The sequence below is a fragment of the Dermacentor variabilis genome, chromosome 10 (assembly GCF_050947875.1).
Source record: "Dermacentor variabilis isolate Ectoservices chromosome 10, ASM5094787v1, whole genome shotgun sequence".
NCBI lineage: Eukaryota > Metazoa > Arthropoda > Arachnida > Ixodida > Ixodidae > Dermacentor > Dermacentor variabilis.
Window position 1 is genome coordinate 86017677 of NC_134577.1, and position 24385 is coordinate 86042061.

General features: G+C 46.3%; 1 protein-coding gene across 1 annotated transcript in view; it reads right to left on the reverse strand.

Moving 5' to 3' along the window:
* Positions 1 to 655: 655 nt before the first annotated feature.
* LOC142559631 (uncharacterized) overlaps positions 656 to 24385 on the reverse strand; it is a 40506-nt gene continuing 16776 nt past the window's right edge. Inside the window, exons 4-7 of the mRNA XM_075671204.1 lie at positions 14332 to 14479; positions 7036 to 7221; positions 5448 to 5570; positions 656 to 939 (exon numbers count right to left, since the gene is read on the reverse strand). Of these exons, the coding sequence (XP_075527319.1) occupies positions 769 to 939; positions 5448 to 5570; positions 7036 to 7221; positions 14332 to 14479 (628 nt within the window). The 3' untranslated portion in view covers positions 656 to 768. The remainder of the gene's footprint in view (positions 940 to 5447; positions 5571 to 7035; positions 7222 to 14331; positions 14480 to 24385) is intronic.

Genomic DNA, 24385 nt, shown 5'->3' on the forward strand with positions numbered 1-24385 from the left:
ACATGCATGTCACGACCTATCATTTATGTTCGTCATACGCTCTTGTCATATTATGCTAATTTTGGCATATACCACGTTAACAAAACCACCATGAGAGCACCAAGACATAAGCGGTTGTTTATTAACCCACATGAAACATATGACGGTATTCATATCATGGCCCATGATGTGTGTTCGTCATACACACTTGTCATTTTGGGTACATACCAAGTTAACGAAAGACCATGAAAGCACCAAGACATAGGCGGCACTTTAATGACCTACCTGAACCATATGATATTCACATCATGGGCCAAGATTCATGTTTGTCTTGTGATACTATGCTCTTGTCATACTATGCCAATTGTGGTACATACCAAGTTAACGAAGCAACCATGAAAGCACCAGGGCGTAGGCGCTTGTTTTAAGGCCTACATGACACACACGTCATGATATCTATGTCATGACCAATGGTTTATGTTCGTGATACACTTTGGTCATATGGTCATATGTGCTTGGGGAGTACACGGTATATCTTCCGAAACGCGCAATATTTCTTTTTGCTAATTTATTGCTCATTGTACGTGAAAAATATAGCAAAGTGAACAGAAGGACGAAACATTATATGGCCAGCTAGGGCGATGCAACAACGAATCATTTTATTATATAATAAATATGCAACAGTATAATAAAAATTAATCCCCAAAATACCCCGTGTCTTGCTGCTTCAGGCAAGAGCTGCATGTTTTCACTTCTCAGAGCAGAAACCGCAACTACCTCGGTGGGGGGTCAAGTAATATTCAACGTCCTCTTCACCACTCGGATACGCCAAAACGGGTCGGCCCTCAGCGGGTCGTCATTGCCGCATGCGTTCACGGAGTAGTCGCCGAGGTGAACGTTCAACAGGAGTATCGCCATGTTTGGCCGCAGGTAGGTAGACAGTCTTGCTAAGTCATTGCACTGCGCAGGCAGACGCAAACGCAATTTTTAAAACAATTTCATGCACCCTACAAGCCATTACGTCGTGCGTGCAGTACGGGATCCCTTGATTGTGGTTATTATTGTTGATTTTCAAGAAAAGATGCGCACATTAATAAGATATACTTCGCATGACGTCGACCATCACAGAGTGGAATGGCTCGTGAATTTTTTCGCTTCCCTTTTATGTTTGCAGCATTGGGACGATGGTTTTTAAGAGGGCGCCATTAACACGAATACTTCTTTATGTTTATCGGGTGACCACTTTTCAACGGCTAACAAATGTGAAGCTTTATCGCTCGACGCGATAAACGCCTGTATCATTTGGAACTTACGCGTATGTTACCAATCCTTCGCATTTTCGCGTATGCATGCACGACACGGAATGAAAAGTGGTTTCTCTAAACCATACGGGCACCAGTGATTACACTTGAAGCTTGGACGGTTGATGTATAACAACCAACGCGCTTGACCCGCTCACACATCCCGACGATTCTCGACCCTGCTACTGTGTTCCTCCGCTTCACTACTACGTGAAAGTATTTGAAACATGCATGGCAAGCGCCAGGCATTTCTTTTATTATCGCATCTATGTGAACAGACCAATCTAGTTCAGACGTGAAACACAATAACAAATACTTTAAACTATAAAATTTTGTTGCTGATTTACCGCTTACATAGCATTATTCTTGAAGTATTTGCTTCTTTTTTTGTGAACAGAATGTAGTAACATTTAGCGGTGCCTAAATACTATGCGTACGTGTGACATCAGCTGCAAGTATGAATTATTCTCCATTTTATCAAATCTCCTAATTCAGAAAGTACAGATGTCATTTCATTAGCAGGTAGTTGGCGTGAAAACATATTAGGCACGTGTTTTATCAACAGCATTTATAGCTGTTGTCACAGCTAAACACTCTGCATAGGTAACGCAAACACTAAAGGCGAAGAGCGACCGTTAATGCACAGTAAAAGATAAAGGGATGGGGACGCAAATTGATATACGGGTACGTAACGATACATCCTACTTTCTGTCAGCGATCCGTCTTTGTGCCGAATCATCCACTGTGTCGACAAACAAGCTTTTATGCGGGAAGCTTGCACAAAAAATATTTAAATAGCGCTGTATGAACGCGTCTTACATGCTTACGCCAAGCGAATAACGAACCGTAATCGGCCATACGCATGCACTTGTTGAGCTATCTCTGGATGGCAACAAACTCTGTAGCTCTGACCCCTGCCATCAGTGTTCAACATCACGTCTGATACCCCTTCTGATAGGAAAGAAAACAAACCCTGATAAACGATCTCAGAACTTATCAGACAGACAAAGTGAATGTAAATTAGGTGCGCTTCAAAAAACACAATACTTCAGCAAATCAAGCAAAAGAAAAGAAAGCAACAGAAAAAAGTCACTTCGCGGCAAGGGCGTACTCTTCCAATCGGCCTGGTGGCTTTCTCTCGCGCCTAGACCTGCGAAGAAGTACTGCCATGTCCGTCTCATAATTTCCAGGCTATGGCTCCCTTCGCTCTTGCATTGAAGCATGGTCAAGTTAAAGAAGTGGTTAGGTGTTGCCAACAAAAACTAGTTGTTTTTATTCGCCAGAAGGCAACTCTGTAGTCACACCACAGGCTGCTGCGAGGCCGTCTTACCATGCCTCACTTCGAACAGCAGAGAGTTTAGAGGCATTCAATATTCGCCAATATTCCAAGCAACGCGACGATGATCTTCAGAGGCTGGCCAAGGGTATGTGTACCTTCGGACTTGGATTAGGTTTGTTCACTCTTGCGGAGCGTCCGACTTGAAATTTTGTCCCTCGGATGCTCTGCGGCAGTCGTTTTTCAAAGTGTTTTTTTTTCTTCGCTCTTTTGTACACGAATCCTAGTCGCTGCGTTTGAGTTAACAGATCAATCCAGCCGCTTGTTAGTTCCTTTACTACTCCGATCCTGGAGAGAACACTACCAAACAATGGTCATGAGGGGTGCTGGCAAACCAATTCGAGACGAATCGTAAGGAGGCTTTATGTTGGTAGAAGGCTGTGTCGACGAACAACACGTCATCATAGAACGCGCGAGTCAGTTTACTTCAGCGTACGCATGCAAGTAACGTTTCATCCCTTGATTTGCACTCGCAGAGCTCTCAACGCGTCCAAACCAAATCTTGGGGTAGCATAGCTGGTCGCCCCATGCTGTGCATGGGTCGTAAATCACTGCAGCACAGAATGAGCCAATCGCTCGAATATTGTGCCTAGAAAAATTAAGTAGCGTGATATGTGCATTGCTGAGCTGCGCTCTGCCAGGCAAAATGTTTCGGGGGAGTATTTTGAGCCCGAAGGCCACCCGTTCTGTCGTCTTGCGTTCAGTTTCGACGTCTTACGTTTCTGAGGAGCGTTCGAAATATGCAAGAACGACCTTAAAGTCTCGAAGCTCCGCATGCTCTGGCACCCAAAAGTACAGCAAACATGTCACCGATCCATTGTGCCCGTGAGTTCTTCTCCCCTGACTGCAGCAACGGAAATCGGAGAATGCCTGCGTTCTCGAGCATCTAGGGTTGGATATCGGGCTGACTACCGAGGTGCACTTGCGGGGAGAAAAAGAAAACACGCATAGCGTGGGCCTTGGCCACGACGAACACCGTCCATTTTTTCACTGTTTAGCGTTGACAGGCGTAACTATCGTTAACTGCAATGCAAAATGGAAATGCAAATTTTCCGTCCCGCCGAACGCGCCTAGGTTCAGCGAGCTTGCCATAAAACGCGGATGTTTTACCATGCAGAAAATAAATTTAGCACGAAATTTAGGGTGTCAAGGTCACGCTAAGCAAATAAATTTAGCTATACAATGTTTATTACTCTTTCACCGTAATTTAATGCTATGAGCTAAGACTTTGTGGCACTCAGACTTACACATATGCTTAAGCTGTCGGCTGTCCTTAACAAGGTATTTGCTTCAGATGTCTGAGTAATGGAGAATAAACTAAAAGGGGAGATTGCGTTTTGCAACCAGAAAGGAACTCTCCATGAAGCAAAATCGCTCGGTTTATGAAATTGTGGCGTGTTACGGTGCCGAATCCCAAATAAATGCGGTATTATTATTACTGTCCTATTATTTTAACCACTTGGTGTTCGTTAAACTTAATCCAAAGCTGTCTCCTCCGGGTGTCGGCCCAGTGCGTGAACTCTGACACTCAAATATTGGCCTAGATTAAGTGTGGTTATGAGTGCTTTTTCATGGACGCAGCGCTGCTTTGACTGCCATAACTTAGCTCCGGCTGCCTGAGCGGGCTTGAAAAAAACCTACCGTGTGCTCTGACGCGACCATCTCGTGATTACCCGAGTTTTGTGGCTTCAATAGAGGGGTGATTACGTAAAGCTATTCCAAACTTTTCTATTCTAATTCTGCAATCAGCCCACCGCGATTGGTCAAAAACTTTTTTGGACCACCCACACTTCACCTGTCTGTCACGCGACGTCACAAAAACCGTGATAGCTACCCATCTGATATGACGTTTACACACTGACTATGCGTGATTTGACCGAACAAAAGAAAAATACTTATTTCTGGTTCGACCCCTACTCGCCATTAGCCCTCGGCTATTGGTCAAAAGTTTTCGGGCTACGCCCACTTCACGTTCCTGTCACGCGACGTCACCAAGCCAAAAAAATTCACCGCGTCAAAGTGACGTGTACGCGTTAAAGATGCATTAATATGCCGAAAAAAACTGAACTTTCTTCTGGATAGTTTCAGGCTGCCCCGTTCCGAAAGGAATAGACGATGGCCGCCGCCGACAGCTCAGGAACTGGCGACTTGCACCTGCCGGAAAGCATGGGTTTATTTGCGTGTTATAAAACTTTTTTGCGTGGCCGTGTAACCCTTTCGAGCACTTTCGGCACGTTTACGCTCTCGTTCAGCCAACTCTGTTGAGGATCCGTTTCAGCGTCATTCTTAAGCTTTGCTTGCATGCCACCGCGATTTTCGACCATCCACCACAAGCCAAGTAAGGGATAGCGGACCAATCACAGACGCCGGCCCCACCCTCTTGATCCGCTTACAGATTTTGAGTGTGCAGTTGCTCGGTTCCATTGAATCCCTCTCCACTTGATCGTGCTCCTCGCCTCTTGTCAGCCAATTAGATAAAGCAATATGCTCAATGTAGGCAATGTTATTCGTTTTTCAAGCAAACAAAAGTGACGTCCTATGAACGAGGAGAGCGTTTCATTGGTCTGTTCAGACAACCTTGGGGGTGACCGCTCGATGTTTGCGTCAGAGGTTACGCAAATTTGACGTCAGCAGAAAGGAATAAAATCATATTGGAATAGTTTTACGTTCTAGGGCCCCCATTACGCAATGCTCCCTTCCACCTCTGTTCTTCCTGCATGGACTAAAATATTTAGCAACGTGAAGCGTTGCGGTAAGTGTAACCAGCTAAACTATTCGATCGACAATCATAGATTCCAGTAAACAGGCGATACGAATGTCGAAATACTCACCTTTTTCTCTAGAGTATCTTCGTCTTCAAAGATGAAAATCAGAGATGGCTGAAGTTCCGCAGATGCGATGTCGACGTCCGGGTGCACTAGGCTACGAGTTAAGCGTGAAACATTTTTACATGGCTGCAAGAAAAAAAGAAAAAAAGGCGTAAATGTATTCGTATAGCTCCCTCCAATAGTATCTACAATCTAAACAGTACTCTAATTGTTGCGGGCTTTCGAATGGCACAGGAGTTGCCTTTGAGATGTTGTCATTCAGTCGTCAAGTACACGGGCATAGTTTGGACGTCGCTTGGAGCAGTCACTAAGCGAGACACCAAAGACACCAAAACGACAGCGAGACTTAAGAGACATCAGAAGTGTGTAAAAGAAAAGAGCAAAGCACGGCCGCCAAATGGATAGGATAGGATAGGAATAAACTTCATTTATTTAACGGTTATTGATGTTGGTGCCCGGGGCTAGGCCGCCAAATGCTAAATATCTTTAAGCCGTTACAAAAATACTAATGCAATGAAAGCAGGTAAATAACTGTATCAGTAAGGATTCCAGATATTTAAAAAAATAAATTATGGCGTTTAACGTGCCAAAACCGCTTTCTGATTATAAGGAACGCCGTACCGGATCACTCCGGAAATTTCGACCACCTGGGGTTCTTTAACGCGCACCTAAATCTAAGTACACGGGTGTTTTCGCATTTCGCCCCCATGGAAATGCGGCCGCCGCGGCCGAGAATCGATTCCACGACCTCGTGCTCAGCAGCCCAACACAATAGCCACTGAGCAACCACGGCCGGTGGATATTAAAAAAAAACACACTTGAACCCAATAAGGGAAAAATCACTGAAGTGACCATTAACTTTCCCGTATATTTCAGATCAATGTACGCATTGTGAACAGATGAATATGATTATATTTTCCCGTGGGTATTGGAACTCAAAGCACCAGGGCCGAATCCAACTTGTAAAGCTCACTGCAAGTATGAATTGGCCAGACAGAAATATTTAGGCGCCTGCTCTATGATAAACAACTGAAGGGAACAGTTCAAATCACGGCTGTTGAACATATATAAGGCTAAAAGATAGCGAATAAAGTGGGCGAGATTGCCAGTGCGGGAAGGAAAGCTTCAGCGCGGGGACAACGTCTTGACAAGGAAACTTTTCTTTAGTAATGGAAACAACTGCTTTTCTCGGCAGAGTCTATGCAAACAGACAATTTCACTACCATAAGCGAGGATTAGAAAAGCGTGCGAAGGAGTAAAGTAGGCTGACGAAATGTAAATATTCAAAAAGTGCTAAGATTGAGTGAGATCTCAGAGTTCCCAAGGAGGGCAGTTTGTATTGTGCCAAACAGTGTGGTGGGGAATGAGGCGCGTTTCACCTTCACTCTCCTAACATGCCAATCATTTACTTTACGACGCTTTCAGTCCTTTACCCTCCGCTCTCTCTTCTCTACATTTAGAGCCGCAGGCGAGAGTTCTGGATCGTACTTCGAGTTTGTTTACGAGGAATTGAGTTTTGCGTAATTCTTAGCTCAGTCACCTAGAACGATAGATCAAAGGAAATACTGGTTTGAGAAACAGACAAACTTGCCACGACGTCATAGTTCGTCGTAAAGAAGAGGTTGCACTCGCTGTATAACAATGCAACATCCAGAGCGTCTTGGTCCTGATAGCTTTGTGTCCTATTGTACACCAGTGTGGCCAACTCGAAAGGCAGGCCCGTTTTAACCTTCAAGCTGTAGCGGTGGCGTTTCGACATCAGCGCTGCATGCCTCCTCTGTGGACAAAACACACACAACAATGTGAGAGATGTTTTCGAAAAAGAAGTTGAATTCTTAAATTATGCTTCCCGAAACCACAATCCCATTATGGCGCACGTTGTAATGCAGGAGTCATCATTAATTTTTACCCTCACAGCTTCATTACCGGGCACTTAAATCGAAGTAAACAAGTGCTCTTGCACTTTGCCTTCATCTAAAAGGAGCTACTGTGATGTGGTTTAAACTTGAAAGAGCGTAAGTTTAGGCATGTCGGTACTCCCTAACCGCTTCTCTCGTCCCTTTTCGTGCGATAAAAACGTAAAAGGTATGGTTTCAATCCACCACCTTGAGCTCAACAGCTTAACACCAAAGCTACTAAGCTGGAATGGCCGGTTAAGCAGGTTTCCAGGAGTCCTCGGCTGGCTAAGGACCAAATCGATTCTGTGACTAATTTTCGTGAGCCTATCTTTAGACTAGAGAAGCGGCTCGGTATGTGTTTTAAGTAAACGGCACAAGGCACCTACTTCAGGAATAAAACCAAGGGCACTTTAACGTAAAACTATTCCGAACTTTTCTATTCCAATTCTGTAATCAGCCCTCCGCGACTGGTCAAAACTTGTTTGGTACCCCCCCCCCCCCTTCATTTGTCCGTCACGCGACGTCACGAAAACCGGGATAGCTCCCCAGCTGATATGACGTGTACACACTGTGTATGTATAATTCGACCGAAAAAACAAAAATGTTTCTTTTCTGACTTGACGCGTTTTCGCCATTTGCCCTTAGCTATTGGGCAAAAATTTTCGGGCCGCACCCACTTCACCTGCCTCTCACGCGATGTCACAAAACCGCAAAAACTTACCGCATCAAGGTGGCGCTACGCATTAAAGATGCATTAACATGCCAAACAAAACTGAATTTTCTTCTAAATAGCCGCAAAGCTGGGGCCGTATAACGTAAAACTATTCTAATATGTTTCTATTCCAATCTCCTAACGTCAAATTTGCGTAACCACCGACGCAAGCATTGGGCGGTAACCCGCAGGGTTGTCTGAACAAACCAATTAAATGCTCCCCTCGTTCATCGGAGGTCACTTTTGTTTGCTTGAAAAACTAATAACAATACCTGCACTGAGCGGCTTGTCTTGTCTAATTAGCTCATAAGAGGCAAGGAGCATGCTCAAGTGGAGAGGAATTCGATGAGTCCTAGCCACTGCACTGAATATCGATAACCGGATGAAGAGGGTGGTGCCGGCGTCTGCGGTTGGTCCGGTTTCTATTACTTAGCTTGCGATGACTCGTCGACAATCGCGGCGGCATGCAACGGAAGCTTAAGGAAGACACTAAAACGCATTTTCAGCAAAGAAGAGTTGAGAGAACGAGGTCGTAAACGTGCCAAAAGTTCTCGAAAACGTTACACGGCCACAAAAAATGTTTTATTACACGCAAATAAACCCATTCTCTCCGGCAGGGGCGAGTAGCTAGTGCCAGAGCGATCGGTGGCAGCCATCTCTTATTCCTTTAGGAACGGGGCAGCCTGCGGCTATTCAGAAGAAAATTCAGTTTTGTTCAGCATAATATTGCATCTTTAACGCGTACACGTCACTTTGACGCGGTAAGTTTTTGCGGTTTTGGGACGTCGCGCGAGAGGCAAGTGAGGTGGGTGCAGCCCGAAAACATTTGACCAATAGCCGAGGGCTAATGGCAAAATGGCGTCGAATCAGAAATAATTATTTTTGTTTTGTTCGGTCAAGTTATGTATAATCAGTGTGTACACGTCATATCAGGTGGGGAGCTATTGCGGTATTCTTGACGTCGTGTGACAGGTGAAGAGGGTGTGGCCTAAAAGAGTTTTTCGCGAGTCGCGGTGGGCTGATTGCAGAATTGGAATAGAAAAATTTGGAATAGTTTTACGTTATAGCGGCCCTGCCATGGTCCCAAAGGAATAAAAGATGGCTGCTGCCAATCGCTCCGGCACTGGCTGCTCACCACTGCCAACGAGCATGAGTTTATTTCCGTGTAATAAAATATTTTGCTTGGCCCTGTGAAGTTTTCAAGAACTTTTGGCATGTTTACGACCTCGTCCTGCCAACTCTTCTTTGCTGAGCATCTGTTTTAGGGTCATTCAAGCTTCCGTTGAATGCTGCCACGATTGTCGGCGAGCCACAGCAAGCTAACTGAGAGAAAGCGGACCATCCGCATACACCGGCACCACCCTGTTTATCACGTTATCAAAATTAAGTCCAGTGGCTCGGCCCATCCAATCCCTCTCCACTTGAGGATGCTCCTCGCCTCTTTTAAGTCAATTAGATAAGACAAGTTGTTCAGTGTAGAGAATGTTATTCGTGTTTCAAGCAAACAAAAGTGACCTCATATGAACGAGGAGAGCATTTGATTGGTTTGTTCAGACAACCCTGCGGGTGGCAGCCCGATGCTCGCGTCGGCGGTTACGCAAATTTGACATCAAGAGACCGGAATAAAAAACATATTGGAATACTTTTACGTTATACGGCCCCAAGTCACTGTCTCCACTTCAAATCATTAAGCCCCTCGTGGAGACAGAATTGTTAGCTTTATTAACTGAAACGCAGAAATTACGTTTCCTGGTGCCCGTTAATTGCACTGCAATAAATGCTGTTCAGTAATGTCTCAACAACCCACACAGTCTGCGACTGAGAACACTGCTAAGCATTAGAGATATTAGTGGTGTTGTTTTAACACATCAAAACACAGGATAAGTTTTCACAGAATCAACGATTACTACTCCGGCAACTTAGGCCAATTTAGCACGATGCACACTGGAGAGAGTTCGAATGTTGAAACTCCTCTACCAGGCTCCCAATCATTATGCTTCCGATGGGAGCATAAAATATGACGAGGACATGAAAGCACCCTCTCACCTGGTCAAATCATTAATGCATCTGACATAATGCATACAAAAAATAACTGTGCCTTAAAGAGCGTGTAGATGCACCCCCGCTGTGTTTACTTTGTCATTGTCTTGCTTTCACACAATTTCCTGGATTTTGTCTATCGAGCTCGTAACGACTGCAGTGCGCAGCGCACAACAGCCCATATAATGCAAAACTCTTCCAATCATTTATTCCGATATGCAGACATAAAACTTAAGTAGGCAGAGACGGAAGCATCGGGCAGTGATTCGCAGCATCGTTCGAACAGCCCAATCAAACAGTCTCCGATGTAATAGGAGGTCACCTCGATTTGTTTAAAAGCAAATAACAGTGCTTCTATGACTGTTTTTCGGATCTTATTGGCTGACGAGAGTGAAAGGGAGCACATAAAAAGGGAGAATGTCACTGGGACTGAGTTAGCCCAGTGAAAGTAGAGAACCAGATGAGGCAGGTAGTGCCAACACCTGTGATTGGACCGCTTGCCATTCATCAGTAACATTGGCTGGTCAAAAATAGCGGTGGCGTGCAAAGGAAGTTCAAAATACTACTAATGTCTGTTCTCAGCGAAGAACAGTTGGCAGGGTTATGTCGCACACGTGCTCAATCGGCTCGACAACATTATACTCTAACTCAAACATTTTTAGTATACGTCTAAAAAACCATTAGGCCCGGAAGCTCGGAGTAGCCAGCTACAGAGTCGTTGGGCGGCACCGAACATTTATTGCTTTCAGAAAGGGGTTAGTCTCTGGCTATCCAGAACAAAATTGGGCTTTAATATACACGTTAATACTTCTTTAGTGCGCAAACGCACCTTTAGAGGACGAGTGCTGTCGGATTTGTGACGTTGCGTGATAGCAGGCGAAGTGGGTACAGATCAAAAAAATGACCAAAAGCGGTTGACTAATGGAAGAAAAAAGCGTAAATTCCGAAAGAAACATTTTCTTTTGTTTCACGTAATATTTCCAAATCTGTGCGGACACGTCGTATCCGATGGAAAGTTTGCGCACTTTTCGTGACGTCGCGTGACAAATATGAAATATCTGTAAGTTATAGTGATTACCGTTTCAGTGAAAAATGACAATTTTGGGGTTGCTTCGGAGTTCTTTCAATTTGTATATTGAGGTTATACGGGCAGCATTCGAGCATTTCACCCTTCTTGTTGTGAGAATGGGTTACCTATCCGTTCTCCCCAAAAGGGCGCGTGTAGCGCACAAAACTAAGTACACACACTGTATAGGCACACCGCCATGGAAATGTCGCGGTTTTGACAAAATCACGTATCTTTTTGTATCAATTTCCCCTGTTTTCGTGCTAGTCGGCGGTGAGACTCACCCGCCAATGGAACAGCACGCCCAGCCACGCAAACAAATTTCGGGGTGCCTTCGTCGCAAGAACGCCGATTAGATTTGAGACACACGTGCTCTAGCGCGAGATCTATGAGACGACTGAAGATATGGATGTTTGTCGGTGGTGGTGGTGCTGCCGTCCTTTCCCGGCCACTTGGTCTGACGTTAGCCAAGCGCGTTCGTCACCGAAGTATGCTGCACTTCTGTTATTAAGATGCGACTTCTCGTACTATCAGCTCACCGCAGTTTGCTTACCCTGACTGCGACACAGTGTGGTAGGGGCCCAATTTAAAAGTGAATTGTTGGAGTATTAGTAACAGGCCTCCGTAAAGTTAACCTGCAAAATGCTTTCTCGGCACCCACAGCAACAATTTTCATGAGGATTGTTTCATTTTAAGGAAAAAAACCCTTCCCCTGCGAGAAAATAGGGATAAGTGAAGCTTGTCCTGCATGCACCTGACTTTCTTCACGGTTGCATAACCGACAGGTAACGGTGCCGGATCGCTTAGGCCTCCAGCTCCCTAAGCTCTGGATCTTCTCGTTGCGGTCGAGTTGCCTCGGCTCAGACGGTTCTAACGGCTGGATCGATGGACCGACAGAAAGCCCCTTCGTGGGCGAGCCGCTCGTCGAAGGCTGCTAGTTCCTGAGTGGAACGCACAATGCGTGGCCATCTCAACCGTTTTTCGCAAAAGAAGTGAATGGAAACGAAGCCGGCGCAGCGCGCGTGAAACCCTTTCCTGCCCTTTAGTTTCTCGCCAGATGCAAAACGGCTGTGATTGGTTACACGCGTGGCGTGAGCGCGCACCTATGCGGCTGGAATCCTTTCTAATGACTCATGAGCAGGCGCCGTCGCAGGTGTCTACTCATCAAACTGCCCTTTCCAGCAGCTGCTCTGCTCCGGGAGCAATTGGGTTTTTTGCGTGACCATATTGCCACCGAAACTTGTGAGCCAATACAAGCTTTGCTTGAAAAAGGACAGGCACGCCGCCGTTGTCATGCGAACATATCCGTGCTGCCATTATTCCCTTATTGTAACGTTCCCGACCTAATCCAGAGCTGTCGTGACCCTGATGTCATGTCGTCTTGGCACGCTGCCATCACAGCGGCACTGTCAAGAGCTCAATTGTAACGGCACCATCGTCATGATCACGCTACCACACAATCTACCAAGACTTGTCGATATTAATTTGTGCCACCTTCATAAAATATCACGATCGACGTCAGGAGTACACTTTGAAAGTATTGTTCCATTTGTTTTGTAAGGTTCCTATAAGCTATTTGCATAATTTTACAATACCTTCCGCTGTTTCTTGCAACAATTTTGTAGGAGCGATAACAAGTAGGCGGAACCCTTGCTACTGTTCACTTGAATTTCTCTAACATCGAAACAATTCTAAACAAAAAGCCATTCCACTATGTAAAGGTGGTCGAGCTGCGAGGCTGTTTAGTACATGACACGGAGGTGACACATAATTTTGAACAAAGGTACGAACTCATTTATTGTCTTGATGGGTGGTCATCAGGACGAGAGGCACGCACACCGATTTAGTGTCTTGAACGGATGTAATTATTTCACTTACAACTGTAATCATGTTTGATGTCAAATCGATGCCCGGTTGCCACTGGGTGGGCAGTTGGGCCGGATCGGTGAGGCATCGCAAGGGATATGTCTCCAACACTGAATGCGTAAAACGTTCATTTTTCAATAACGACAGATTCACACTGAAATCACTGACAACAACAACAGGGAGTGTCATCGCAGCCAATTCACGCGAAGTGAGTAGCCATGAACCTTACGGGACTATGAGTGCGTGCTTACGGGGGTTTGAGCCATTGCTCACGGGGGTATGAGCTATTAATCATGACAGCTCTCAACATGCTGTTTTGTAGGTTGCACGCGTGATTACAATGAATTTAAACACTGTTAGCTTCACTTTGCTGAGTGCCTCTAGCCTCTGCCTTACGGGGCTATGAGCCAACGCATTTTTCGTTTGCTTACGGCAGCATGTGCGCTTACGGCGTTATGAGCCATTGATGATGATGGTTCTTGATCAGGCAGAACAAAATTGCAAGGAACCCTAGACATATACAGATTTGCTGTGAAATGCATGGAACCCTAGCTATATACAGCTTCGCTGTAGTAAGCCTCCAAATTATCCTGCCAATTAAGAATAACTTTTCAGAAAGATGAGTGTCAGGTGCTCTACGACACCAGAGCTGTTTTGTGCGAGTGGCGGTTAGCATATTATGTACACCGGGGCACGGTGCTCCGGCACTCAAAAGCACATTCATGCTGCTGCATATAAAACGAAACGAGTAACGCAATGGCTGAGTGTGTATGCGCCAATGTACATGCGATACATATTAAAAACTGTTGCTGCGTCACGGAATGACAGCTATCTTCACATCGTAATGCGCTTTCACCACATTGTAGGCGAGGTACGGGCTATGGTAAGTGTATGTAGACGCAATGATCAGAAGAACTGGGGGCACTCGTCCTATATTGCAAGGATTCGTCGTTCACTGCCAAAGACAAAGGCTCGTCTTCAGAAGTGAGTAGTCTCATGGAATGCAGAAAATGTTTATTCCTTGTAAGCATCGTCGGTATTAGGTCTCCGTAAACAGAGATCGGATCAATCTGAAAACGTACGCAATTTCCAATAATGGCGTTGATTTAAGTGAATAATTGTCAACATGGACGAAGCATTGGAGCACTGAGTTTCAGCTGGCAAATACTCATATGTATACATATAACAATCCTTCTTGTTCAACTGGATTGTCCAGTAAAAGATAAGTTAGTTTAATGCGACCACAACTGCCAAAGAACGCATTCGCCATGCTGGCCCTTTCATTTCCTAATCATCACTACTCACCAGGTCAGGATACTTCCTTCCCAAAGTCCTGGGCAAGCCGGGTAATGCCTCCGTGTCCCAGACGGAGGGAGGAGTGCATTCGCACCGACTCCTGTGGTATAACCAACCTACAGAGCTGATGGCGATGACCGTGTCCGCGATCGACTGCCTGTATTGAGTAGTGCATATCGTCACAAATAAATTGTCTTTGCAGAAAGGCTAATAAAACTAAAAAAAACGCTTTGCAGGCGTTTAAATGCGTAAGGAAACTTGTGTCTGAGCTAGTTGGTTCATCACTGACGGACCACGTTTACAGCGCCAAGCACAAGAGGATGGAGCGACACACAAACGGCATATACAGGAGCGAACTTCTAACTGTTTATTAACCAGAAAAACAAGCACCTTTACACACTGATCCTATGTGCAAAATAATAACAACACCAAGAAACTAACAAGTTTGATAGGAGTTAAGAACCACACGTAAAGTGGGGACAAACTTAGAAGATAACAGTGTATTTGACCAAAACTGATTTATAGAGAAGGCACATTAAAACGTGCGTGCATTACAAGCGTAAACAGGGCATCAAACTAAATGGGGCAGCTTCACGCTCTAATCTTGGAGACGATCAGAGGCTCTCTTTATGAAAAACATGTCATTGTCACCTAATTATTGCTTGTGACCGGCTCGTTGCCTGTTCTTTTTTTGTTGAAATTGCCTGGATTATTTCCCTTTCAGCGTGGTTTCTTGCTTTCTTTAGAAAAGTCGTTTGGCCCAGGAGTGGTGCCCAACCACAACATTTCAGTGGTCTGTCAAGCGCCCGCCCATGCTGCTAGTTGCCTGCCTAACCGCACCATGTTTGAGCATCGTCATGCTTGTCCAATATACACCCTGAAACAGCTTAGGGGAATACTGTGAGCCACATCGGTAAGAGCATAGATGAAGCGTGTGGCGTGCTCCTTGGACCACGTAGCCGGCAGCATATTCACTATCGAAGAGCAAATATTGGCCAGATTACGTGGAGCGGAAAAAACAATCGCCACATTCTATGTAGTTGCGAGCTTCTTCATATTGTAATGCGAAGGACGAGTCAGTAAGACGGGCAACTATTTACAGCTTATATTTACAACAGCGCTTGCAGCGCTGACCGGTTAGATTAACAGCGTGAGCCCTGTTTGTTCTTCCTCCTCTTTTCTAGAGTGATGGCACACGCTCGCTTCGTTCAAACAAGCAAATATCGGACGCGTGCCGCATAATCCCCCGGCGGCAAAAGCGACGTCCCGGAGCGTCTAAATGTTATCACTGGGAAGGTGATACTGCTACAGTCGTGTAGCGTGCACGATATCACTGGACTGGGGCGATATCACTGGGGCGATCTCGTAGGTGACACGACTCACGACATGAAGCACTCGGTAGGGGCCTGTGTAACGAGACAGCAGTTTTTTTTTGGCGGGCCGACCTGACGCGCCGGAGTCCATAGAAACACCAAAAAACTAGGCGGGAAGTGTCGCTGATCGTACAAACGCCTTTGAATGTCTTGGGTTTTCGGAAGGCGGTCACGGCCAATTTCCCTTGCCTGGACACAGCGGGCGATGGCGTCAAGTGCATATTCACTGGTCGGTGCCGCGTGAACAGGGAAGGTTGTGTCGAGGGGCAGCGCTGGATCTCAGCCGAACAGAGTGAAAAATGGGGAATAACCAGCGGTGTCGTGGCGCGAGGAATTATAAGCAAATATGACAAACGGTAGAGCGAGGTCCCAGTCAGTGTGATCTGAAGAGACATATTTCGAGAGCATGTCTGTGAGAGTGCGATAGAGGCGCTCCGTGAGGCCACTTGTTTGCGGATGGTATGACGTGGATAGCTTTTGTCTCATGGCACAGGACTGCAGGATGTCCGCGACGACTTTTCATAGGAATGTCCGGCCATGGTAAGTAAGAAGTTGTCGCGGAGTTCCATGCAATAAAATCACGTCGAGTATAAAGAAATTGGCCACATCTGTGGCGTAGCTTGAAGGAAGCGCTCGGATGATGGCGTAGCGCGTGGCGTAATCCATGGCCACAGCGATCCACCTGTTCCCTGAGGTAGAAAAAGGAAAAGGGTCAAGTAAGTCCAAACCAACCCGAAATAATTTTTCCCCATGAATGTCGAGTGGTTGAAGGCACCCAGCAGGGAGCTACGTATCTCACACGCAGCTTTCTCTTACGCAGTTACGTCTCTTCGAACGGAGAGAGCAAGCCCTGGCCAAAAGCAGTGTCGGCTAACTGATCCTAGGTACGTGACACACACAGGTGACCAGGCAGTGGAGAGGTCGTGAAGTTCGTGGAGAACAGCCGAGCGAAGGTTCTTGGGATCAGAATCAGTAATGCAGGGCCGTCGGGGTGAACATTGTGGTGATAGAGTATGCCATCTTGAAGAGTGAACAAGCGAACTGTCGGCGAGTGACGATTGCAGGCGGTCAATGATGACACGTAATGACGGTCACGGCGCTGCTCGTCGGCGACATGGATCAGTGGAAAAGCAGAGAGAACACAGGCGCCGGTGTCAGTATCAGACGTAGAGGTCACGTCTTCGACTGGGTAGCGAGAAAGGCAATCTGCGTCCTCGTGTTGGCGTCCCGATTTGTACGTCACTGTGTAGGGATATTCTTCTAGTAGGAGGGCACAACGATCGAACCGGCCAGTAGGATCCTTGAGCGACGAAAGCCAAAAGAGCGCAGGGTGGTCCTGTGATTACTCAGAAGGGCTCGCTATATAAATATGGGTGGAACTTTGAAACAGCCCAGACGAGAGCAAGACATTCGCGCTCGGTAATGGAATAGTTCAGCTCTGCAGTTGTCAGAAGCCGACTAGCATAGGCTATAACGCGGTAGTGTCCGTTTTGGCGTTGCGATAAGACGATGCCATCCCATAACCACTGGCATCGATTCAGACCTCTGATGGTGCGGACGGGTCAAAGTGGGCCAAGACCGGTGGATTGGCGAGAATCGTGATAAGGCGTTAAAATGCGGAAGCCTGAGGGGAACCTCACGTAAAAGGCACGGCTTTCTTCAGAGGTTCAGTGAGTGGCCGAGCGATTGCTGCGAAATCTTTCGCGAACCGTCGGAAATAAGAACAGAGCCTCACAAAACTCCGGACGTCTTTGACAGTATGAGGTACAGGAAAATCCGTTACCGCTAGAACCTTTTCTGGGTTGGGTTGTACTGCGGAAGCATCGACGAGATGGCCTAGCACTAGAATCTGTCCGCACCCGAAGTGACAGTTCGATGAGTGTAATTCGAGTCCAGCCTTGCGGAAGACGTCAAGCATAGCGGTGTCACGCTCAAGGCGCGTCTTAAATGTAGGAGAGAACACAAGGACGTCGTCGAGGTAACAAAGGCAAGTTGACCATTGGAACCTTGAAGCAGAGTCGACCATCCATTGGAAAGTGCTGGGGGCACTGCGTAAACCGAACGGCATAACCTTGAATTGGTAGAGACCATCTGGAGTGATGAAAGCGATGTTTTCTTGGTTTTGCTCATTGAAGGAAATCTTCCAATAACCAGATCGAAGGTCGATGGACGAAAAGTATTTGGCACCGTGAAGACAATCAAGAGCCTCGTCGATTCGTGGTAAAAGGGTAAACGTCCTTTTTAGTAATTCGGTTTAGGCGGCGGTAATTAATGCAAAAACGCCACTAGTCATCTTACTTTTTGACGAGCACCACAGGCGACGCCCAAGGACTCGATGAGGGCTCAACCATGCCTTTGGCGAGCATCTTGTTTACTTCCTGCTGAATAACTTGCCGCTCGGAGGTGGACACGTGATACGGTTAGCGGTGAATGGGAACTGCATCACCAATGTATCTCCGATGTTTAACAAGGGGTGTCTGACCAAGTGGTCCATTGTCAGTGTCAAATATGTCACGGTAGGAAAGCGAAAGGCGATAGAGGGCGGCTGCTTGATCAGGTGCGAGCTCCGGAGTGACCATGGGACGTAATGGGCGGTCGAGGTTCAAGGCATCCTGCGGGTAATCAGGAAGATCTGAAGACGCATCGGCTGCATAAGCAGTGACGTGGTCGCCTGTGACTGACTTTGAGCGTGGCCACCGCTATGCGTTCAGGTAACACTTGCTTCGTCAAGCCAAAATTGATAACGGAGAGACACATCCGATTAGGGGCCAGGGTCACGACGGAGCGTGGCACACAGATGTCGCGCGCCAGGAGGACATCACGAATAGGTGCGACGACATAGTCGCAATCAGGCATGGTTGCCGTTGAGGCGAGTTCGACGAAGGTTAGAGCTTTTGGAGGTAAGCGAACAAACGTTTTAGTGCAGTGGGTGTTCAGTTGTTCCGGGCGAATGTCTGAAAGAAGAACTAGCTCTAGGCACAGCGTAGCGGTATCAATGTTGATGAGGGCAGAATGCGTCGTCAGAAAGTCGAGCCCGAAGATTAGGTCATGCGGGAAACTGGTCAGCACGGTGAACAGGACTACAACTTGGTGGCCAGAAATTTCTATGCGAGCAGTGCACATAACCCTGACGGCAAGAGTGGCGCCATTGGGCACGCGTACAGCTCGAGTTATGGCAGTCGCAAGAACTTGTTTGAGGCATAGGTTAGTGCTCATTGTGGCCACTTGTGCTCCAGTATAAATTGATGCCGTCAACGTAAAACCATCTACGTCTACTTCAATGAGGTTCGTGCTGGTGAGGATCGTCAACGGAGGATTTGGACAAGACGAACGTGATGCAGCACTGCCTCCAAGAACTCCATGGCCTAGTTTTTCGTCCGTCAGTTTGGCGAAGAAAAGCGGCTAAGCTGGGGTGACGGGGAGCGGCGGCTTTGAGGTGATGGCAATCGCACGGAGGAGCGCATGTCAGGGCATCAGAAGTAGGGCACAGACGACGAGGTGAATAACGGCGAGCGTCGGCGTACGGGCGAGGAGCCGGGAATGAGCTTCAGTACGGCGGGATCCAGGTGGTGCGGCAGTGGCGGGATACATGACCAAGGTGGCGGCAGCGGAAGCAGACCGGTTTGTCGTCTGGGGTTCGCCATTCGGCAGGATTGCGTTGTCTCGGAGCGAAATACTGGTCATTCCAGGTTGTGAACATAGGAATGGGTGCCCAATCAGGTCGGCAGACAGATCAGGCGGTAAGGATGCCAAGGTGTGCAATCTCTTACCGAATAACGGAAATAGTGGGGCCCGCTTGGTCAAAGGTACCTTCAGGAGGTCGTGGATGAAGGGGGGCTGGACTCGCCGCTTCATTCTCACGGCGAACGATAGGGGTGACGTTCCTTTGAAATGGTCGTGTGGCGGTAAGAGCGGAGCAGGAGGACGTGGCAGGGGTGTTTGGGAGCCGGGAAAAGTGTGGGATGACGTGGAGACTTTTGCCTACCTCGAAGCGGCGGCATCCTTTGACGCTGGCGTCGACGGTAGAAACGTCGTTATAGGCGAGCAAATTGAAGCCGTCGTCCGCGATGCCTTTTAGGACATGGCCCAGCGTGTCAACGTTTATTATGTGCTCGTCGACGTTCCGGCAAAACGTGAGCATTTCCTGTTGCCAGGAGACATACAATTCGGTCGACGACTGGACACGGGTGACAAGCTCTTTTCACCCAGCCTGTTAGCGGAACTAATGGGTTGACGGATAGGTATCGAAGCCCCTCTTTGAATATGTCCCAGCTGGAGAGCTCAAATTCATGGGTGTTAAACCAGACACGCGGTGCCCCATCCAGATAAAAGAACACATTGGCAAGCATGATGGTAGAGTCCCTGTGGTGGCTTTCACTAACACGATCATACATGCTGATCCACGTGTCGACGTCAACGTCATTTGGGGTGGATAAAGTCCCAGTATCACGGAGACTAGGAACCGTAACGTACGTTGTGGTAGGCGCCGTAGGTGTACGTGGCGACGGGGTGGTTCCATCGGAAGCCATGCCTGAGAAGACAGTGCTGCAGCCGATTCGGAGCTCCGTGGCGAGGGCGGCTAACGTTCTACCTCCACCACAATGTTACGCGAAGGACGAGTTAGTAAGACGAGCAACTATTTACAGGTTATATTTACAACAGCGGTTGCAGCGCTGACCGGTTAGACTCCTATCGCGAGCCGAGTTTGTTCTTCCGCCTGTTTTCTTGGATGATGGCGCCGACGCGCCTTGTTCAAACAAGCAAATATCACACCCGTGCGCCAATATTGTGTGACAACTTATGTATACGAAAAGTATTACGTGCTCGTTATTTTTTTTCTTGACTCCTGCAATTCTTCCCCATCTTTCCTGCTGTTCAGGAGGCTCTTGTACACATCCGTAATAACGGAGGGAGGAAATCAAGCGTCTTCCAAGCGGTAAATCTCATACGGGAACGTGTAACAAGGTGGCGCTCGTATAACTTCATTATTTGCGAGTTGACGCAAGTGTTAGCTATTTCTCTCTTTATCAGATTAGAATGTGTGCTGGTAGAATGCTGGTGTTGTGATGTTTTAAATGGCAGAAGACTTTTCTTAGTCATTAGGCTATACATCCAGCACACCTGGGCCTTCTGGAAACTAAGTTTAAGGTCCAGATACTGAACTGTGTTATCCTGTGGCATATGCCAGGTGAAATCGAGCCCGCCGTTTTCTTTCCAATAGGTGTTGGTTAATTTTGGTTACAGCAACATCAAGGCTAGCCACAAGCTTCAAACCACGATGTAGTGATCGAAACATCTATAAGTATTCCCTACATTACAATTACCCATATTGACAATTGCTGCACTTGACAATAGATGAAAGTTAAATGTGGCACAAATAATGACTATAGAAAAATATTTCACATTACGTGCACAAAATTGCGTGATTTTTGGTGAATAAACTTGTGTAACCTGGTGCCGTATATGTCCTTTGTGTCACCCTGTGTTCTCGGAAATATCATTGCTAATATGGATGACATAGTTCAAGTGGCTGAGGTGTTCTATGGCGATGAGCAAAACGAGAACAAAGTTTTGTTCATTATCTTGAATTTCCATTTCCCACCTCCCAGTGTTTTCTCTGAGGAGTTCTATAGTCATTTATACAGTACCAGTGGCACCCACCAGGATAATGGGAGAGAGAATAGTGTAGAGGAATTTGACATCCCACATGTAACGCCGGAAGAAGTAAAGAAGGCCTTCAGAGCTATGCAATGGGGGAAGGCAGCTGGGGAGGATGAGGTAAGAGCAGATTTGTTGAAGGATGGTGGGCAGATTGTTCTAGGGAAACTGGCCACACTGTATACGCAATGCCTCATGACTTCGAGCGCACCGGAATCTTGGAAAAATGCTAACATAATCCTAATCCGTAAGAAAGGGGATGCCAGAGACTTGAAAATTATAGACCAATCAGCTTACAGTCCGTCGCCTACAAAATATTTACTAAGGTCATTGCAAATAGAATCAGGACCACCTTAGAATTCTGTTAACCAAAGCACCAGGCAGGATTTCGTAAAGGCTACTCAATAATAGACCATATTTACACCATCAATCAGGTGATAGTGAAATGTGCGTTATGTAACCAACCCTTATATAGAGCTTTCATTGATTACAAGAAAAGGTTTGATTCAGTCTAAACCTCAGCAGTCATGGAGGCATTACGGAATGTGGGTGTAGACGAGCCGTATGTAAAAATACTTAAAGCTATCTAAGGCCGCTACACAGACACCGTAGTCCTCCATAGAGAAAGCAACAAAATCCCAATAAAGAAAGGCGTCAGGCAGGGAGATACGATCTCTTCAAATCTATTGGCAGAGTGTCTACAAGCGATATTCAGAGACCTGGATTGGGAAGAATTAGGGATAAGAGTTAATAGAGAATACCTTAGTAACTTGCGATTCGCTAACGATATTGCCTTGCTTTGTAACTCATGAGACCAATTGCAATGCATGTTCACTGACCTGGAAAGGCAAAGCAGAAGGGTGGGTCTAAAAATTAATCTGCAGAAAACTAAAGTAATGCTTAACAGTCTCGGAAGAGAACAGCAGTTTACGATAGGTAGCGAGACACTGGAAGTGGTAAGCGAATACATCTACTTAGGGCAGGTAGTGACCGCGGATACGGATCAAGAGACGAAAATAATCGGACGAATAAGAATGGGCTGGGGTACGTTTGACAAGCATTCTCAGATCATGAACAGCAGGTTGCCATTATCACTCAAGAGAAAAGCGTATAACAGCTGTGTCTTACCAGTAGCAGAAACCTGGAGGCTTACGAAAAGGGTTCTACTTAAATTGAGGGCGACGAAACGCGCTATGGAAAGAAGAATGATGGATGCAACGTTAAGGAATAAGAAAAGAGCAGACTGGGTGAGGGAACAAACATGAGTTAATGACATCTCAGTTGAAATCACGAAAAAGAAATGGGGCATGGGCAGGACATGCAATGAGGAGGCAAGATAATCTATGGTAATTAAGGGTTACGCAGTGGATGTCAAGAGAAGGGAAGCGTAGAAGGGTGGCGGCAGAACGTGAGGTGGGCGGATGAGAGTAAGACGATTTCAGGGCCAACATGGCCACAATCAGCACATGACCGGTGTAGTTGGAGAAGTATGGGAGAGGCCTTTGCTCTGCAGTGGGCGTAGCCAGGCTGATGCTGTTGCTGCTACTGCTGCTGCTGCTGCTGATGATGATGATGATGTCCTCGTCTTCCGCGCACCGTACCCATTGTCCCCAATTCGATGGTAATTGAATAACATTAGGATCATCCGGTAGAAATGAATTAGGCTGCAAATGAACTATCGCTTTAATTTATGTACCAACCTATCGAGTTTCAAATCACGGGTGAAATATGGGCACAATGATATGGTTTTTTTCGTTCTATTGCACAAACGTCGTCGCGTTGCAGTTTCCTGCGAAAAGATATCAAGACGCTCGAATGCGCTCTTGCGAGGCCTGCAACACAACTTTGACGTTCATGAAAGTATGGATCTTTTCTAATATTCAGACATCCTGGAGATCTTGGACATTATTTCGCTTTCAAGACAGCTGGTCATTCAGCAAAACGAACACAATATTTAGAAACCTAAAGATCCATCTCTGCGGAAGGGACTATTATTTGTATAGTATGACTCGATGGAACACTATCGAAATGATTCTGTAGCCCTTAAATTGATATTAGGCTTTATTCTAAGAGCTAATATCATAGTAGGCATGTAGGAACGTCCTACTGTTGCCAATAAAAGGAAACGATGCGTCTCCCAGCCTTGAGACGCGTTAGGCGGGTATGCCTCACCGCCTTCACAATCATACGAGTTTTAGGCGCATATCTGGTCACTCTCTGTTTTTTCATTCACCGTTGGAGCCTCCTGCTACCCCCCTTGCAATGGTCCGCTGGGCGAAGTTAGTGCACAAGCCCACTGGGGCAGTGTTTCGCATTTAATTTACCGAGGCCGTGTTTTATAAAGCCAATTATGATTCCGTTTTCTTATATTTGACATTCTTTTTTCACTTAGTGCTTGTAGCACAATTTTATTTCTTGACCTATGTTAGTCTCACAAGTGGACATTCTTTGCACAAACAATCATATTTCTATTAAAAATTTACCAAGTTTTATAATTACCTTTAAGCTAGTTACATTGCAGCACACGTCGCACTTCACATATTGCAGCGATTGACTTAGAAATTTAGGTCCACTTCAAAATAGTCTTAATGTTAAATATGTTTCATGATGTGCCTCCCAAATTTGGGGCAGGATGCCAGCTTGGTGAGTAATTTTTCAGGTTTGGTATACCAAAAGAGGCGTTTTGGCAAAAGCGTAAGTACAACAAGAGTGAAATTTTACCATAAGTTTGGCAGCGCTTATCTCAAAACTAGTTATCGCTTCAAAATTATTTTCAAATCCATGTGCCTTCTGAAATAGTTCACTCCTCGACGACTGAATAAAAGATGTGATAATTGAATAAATACCCATGACTGAATAAAAATCCAGGACACAAATCCCCCGCACATTTAAACGACGTCAAAAAAAAAAAGAACGTGTAGTGATGTGAAGCCGTGGTTTGGTTAAAGTGCTCTGTCGTTAACGGACGTTGTAGCGCTGTGTGCAAAAACACCCATGCATTTCTTCTAAAGCCTCTATATATTGTTGTTATG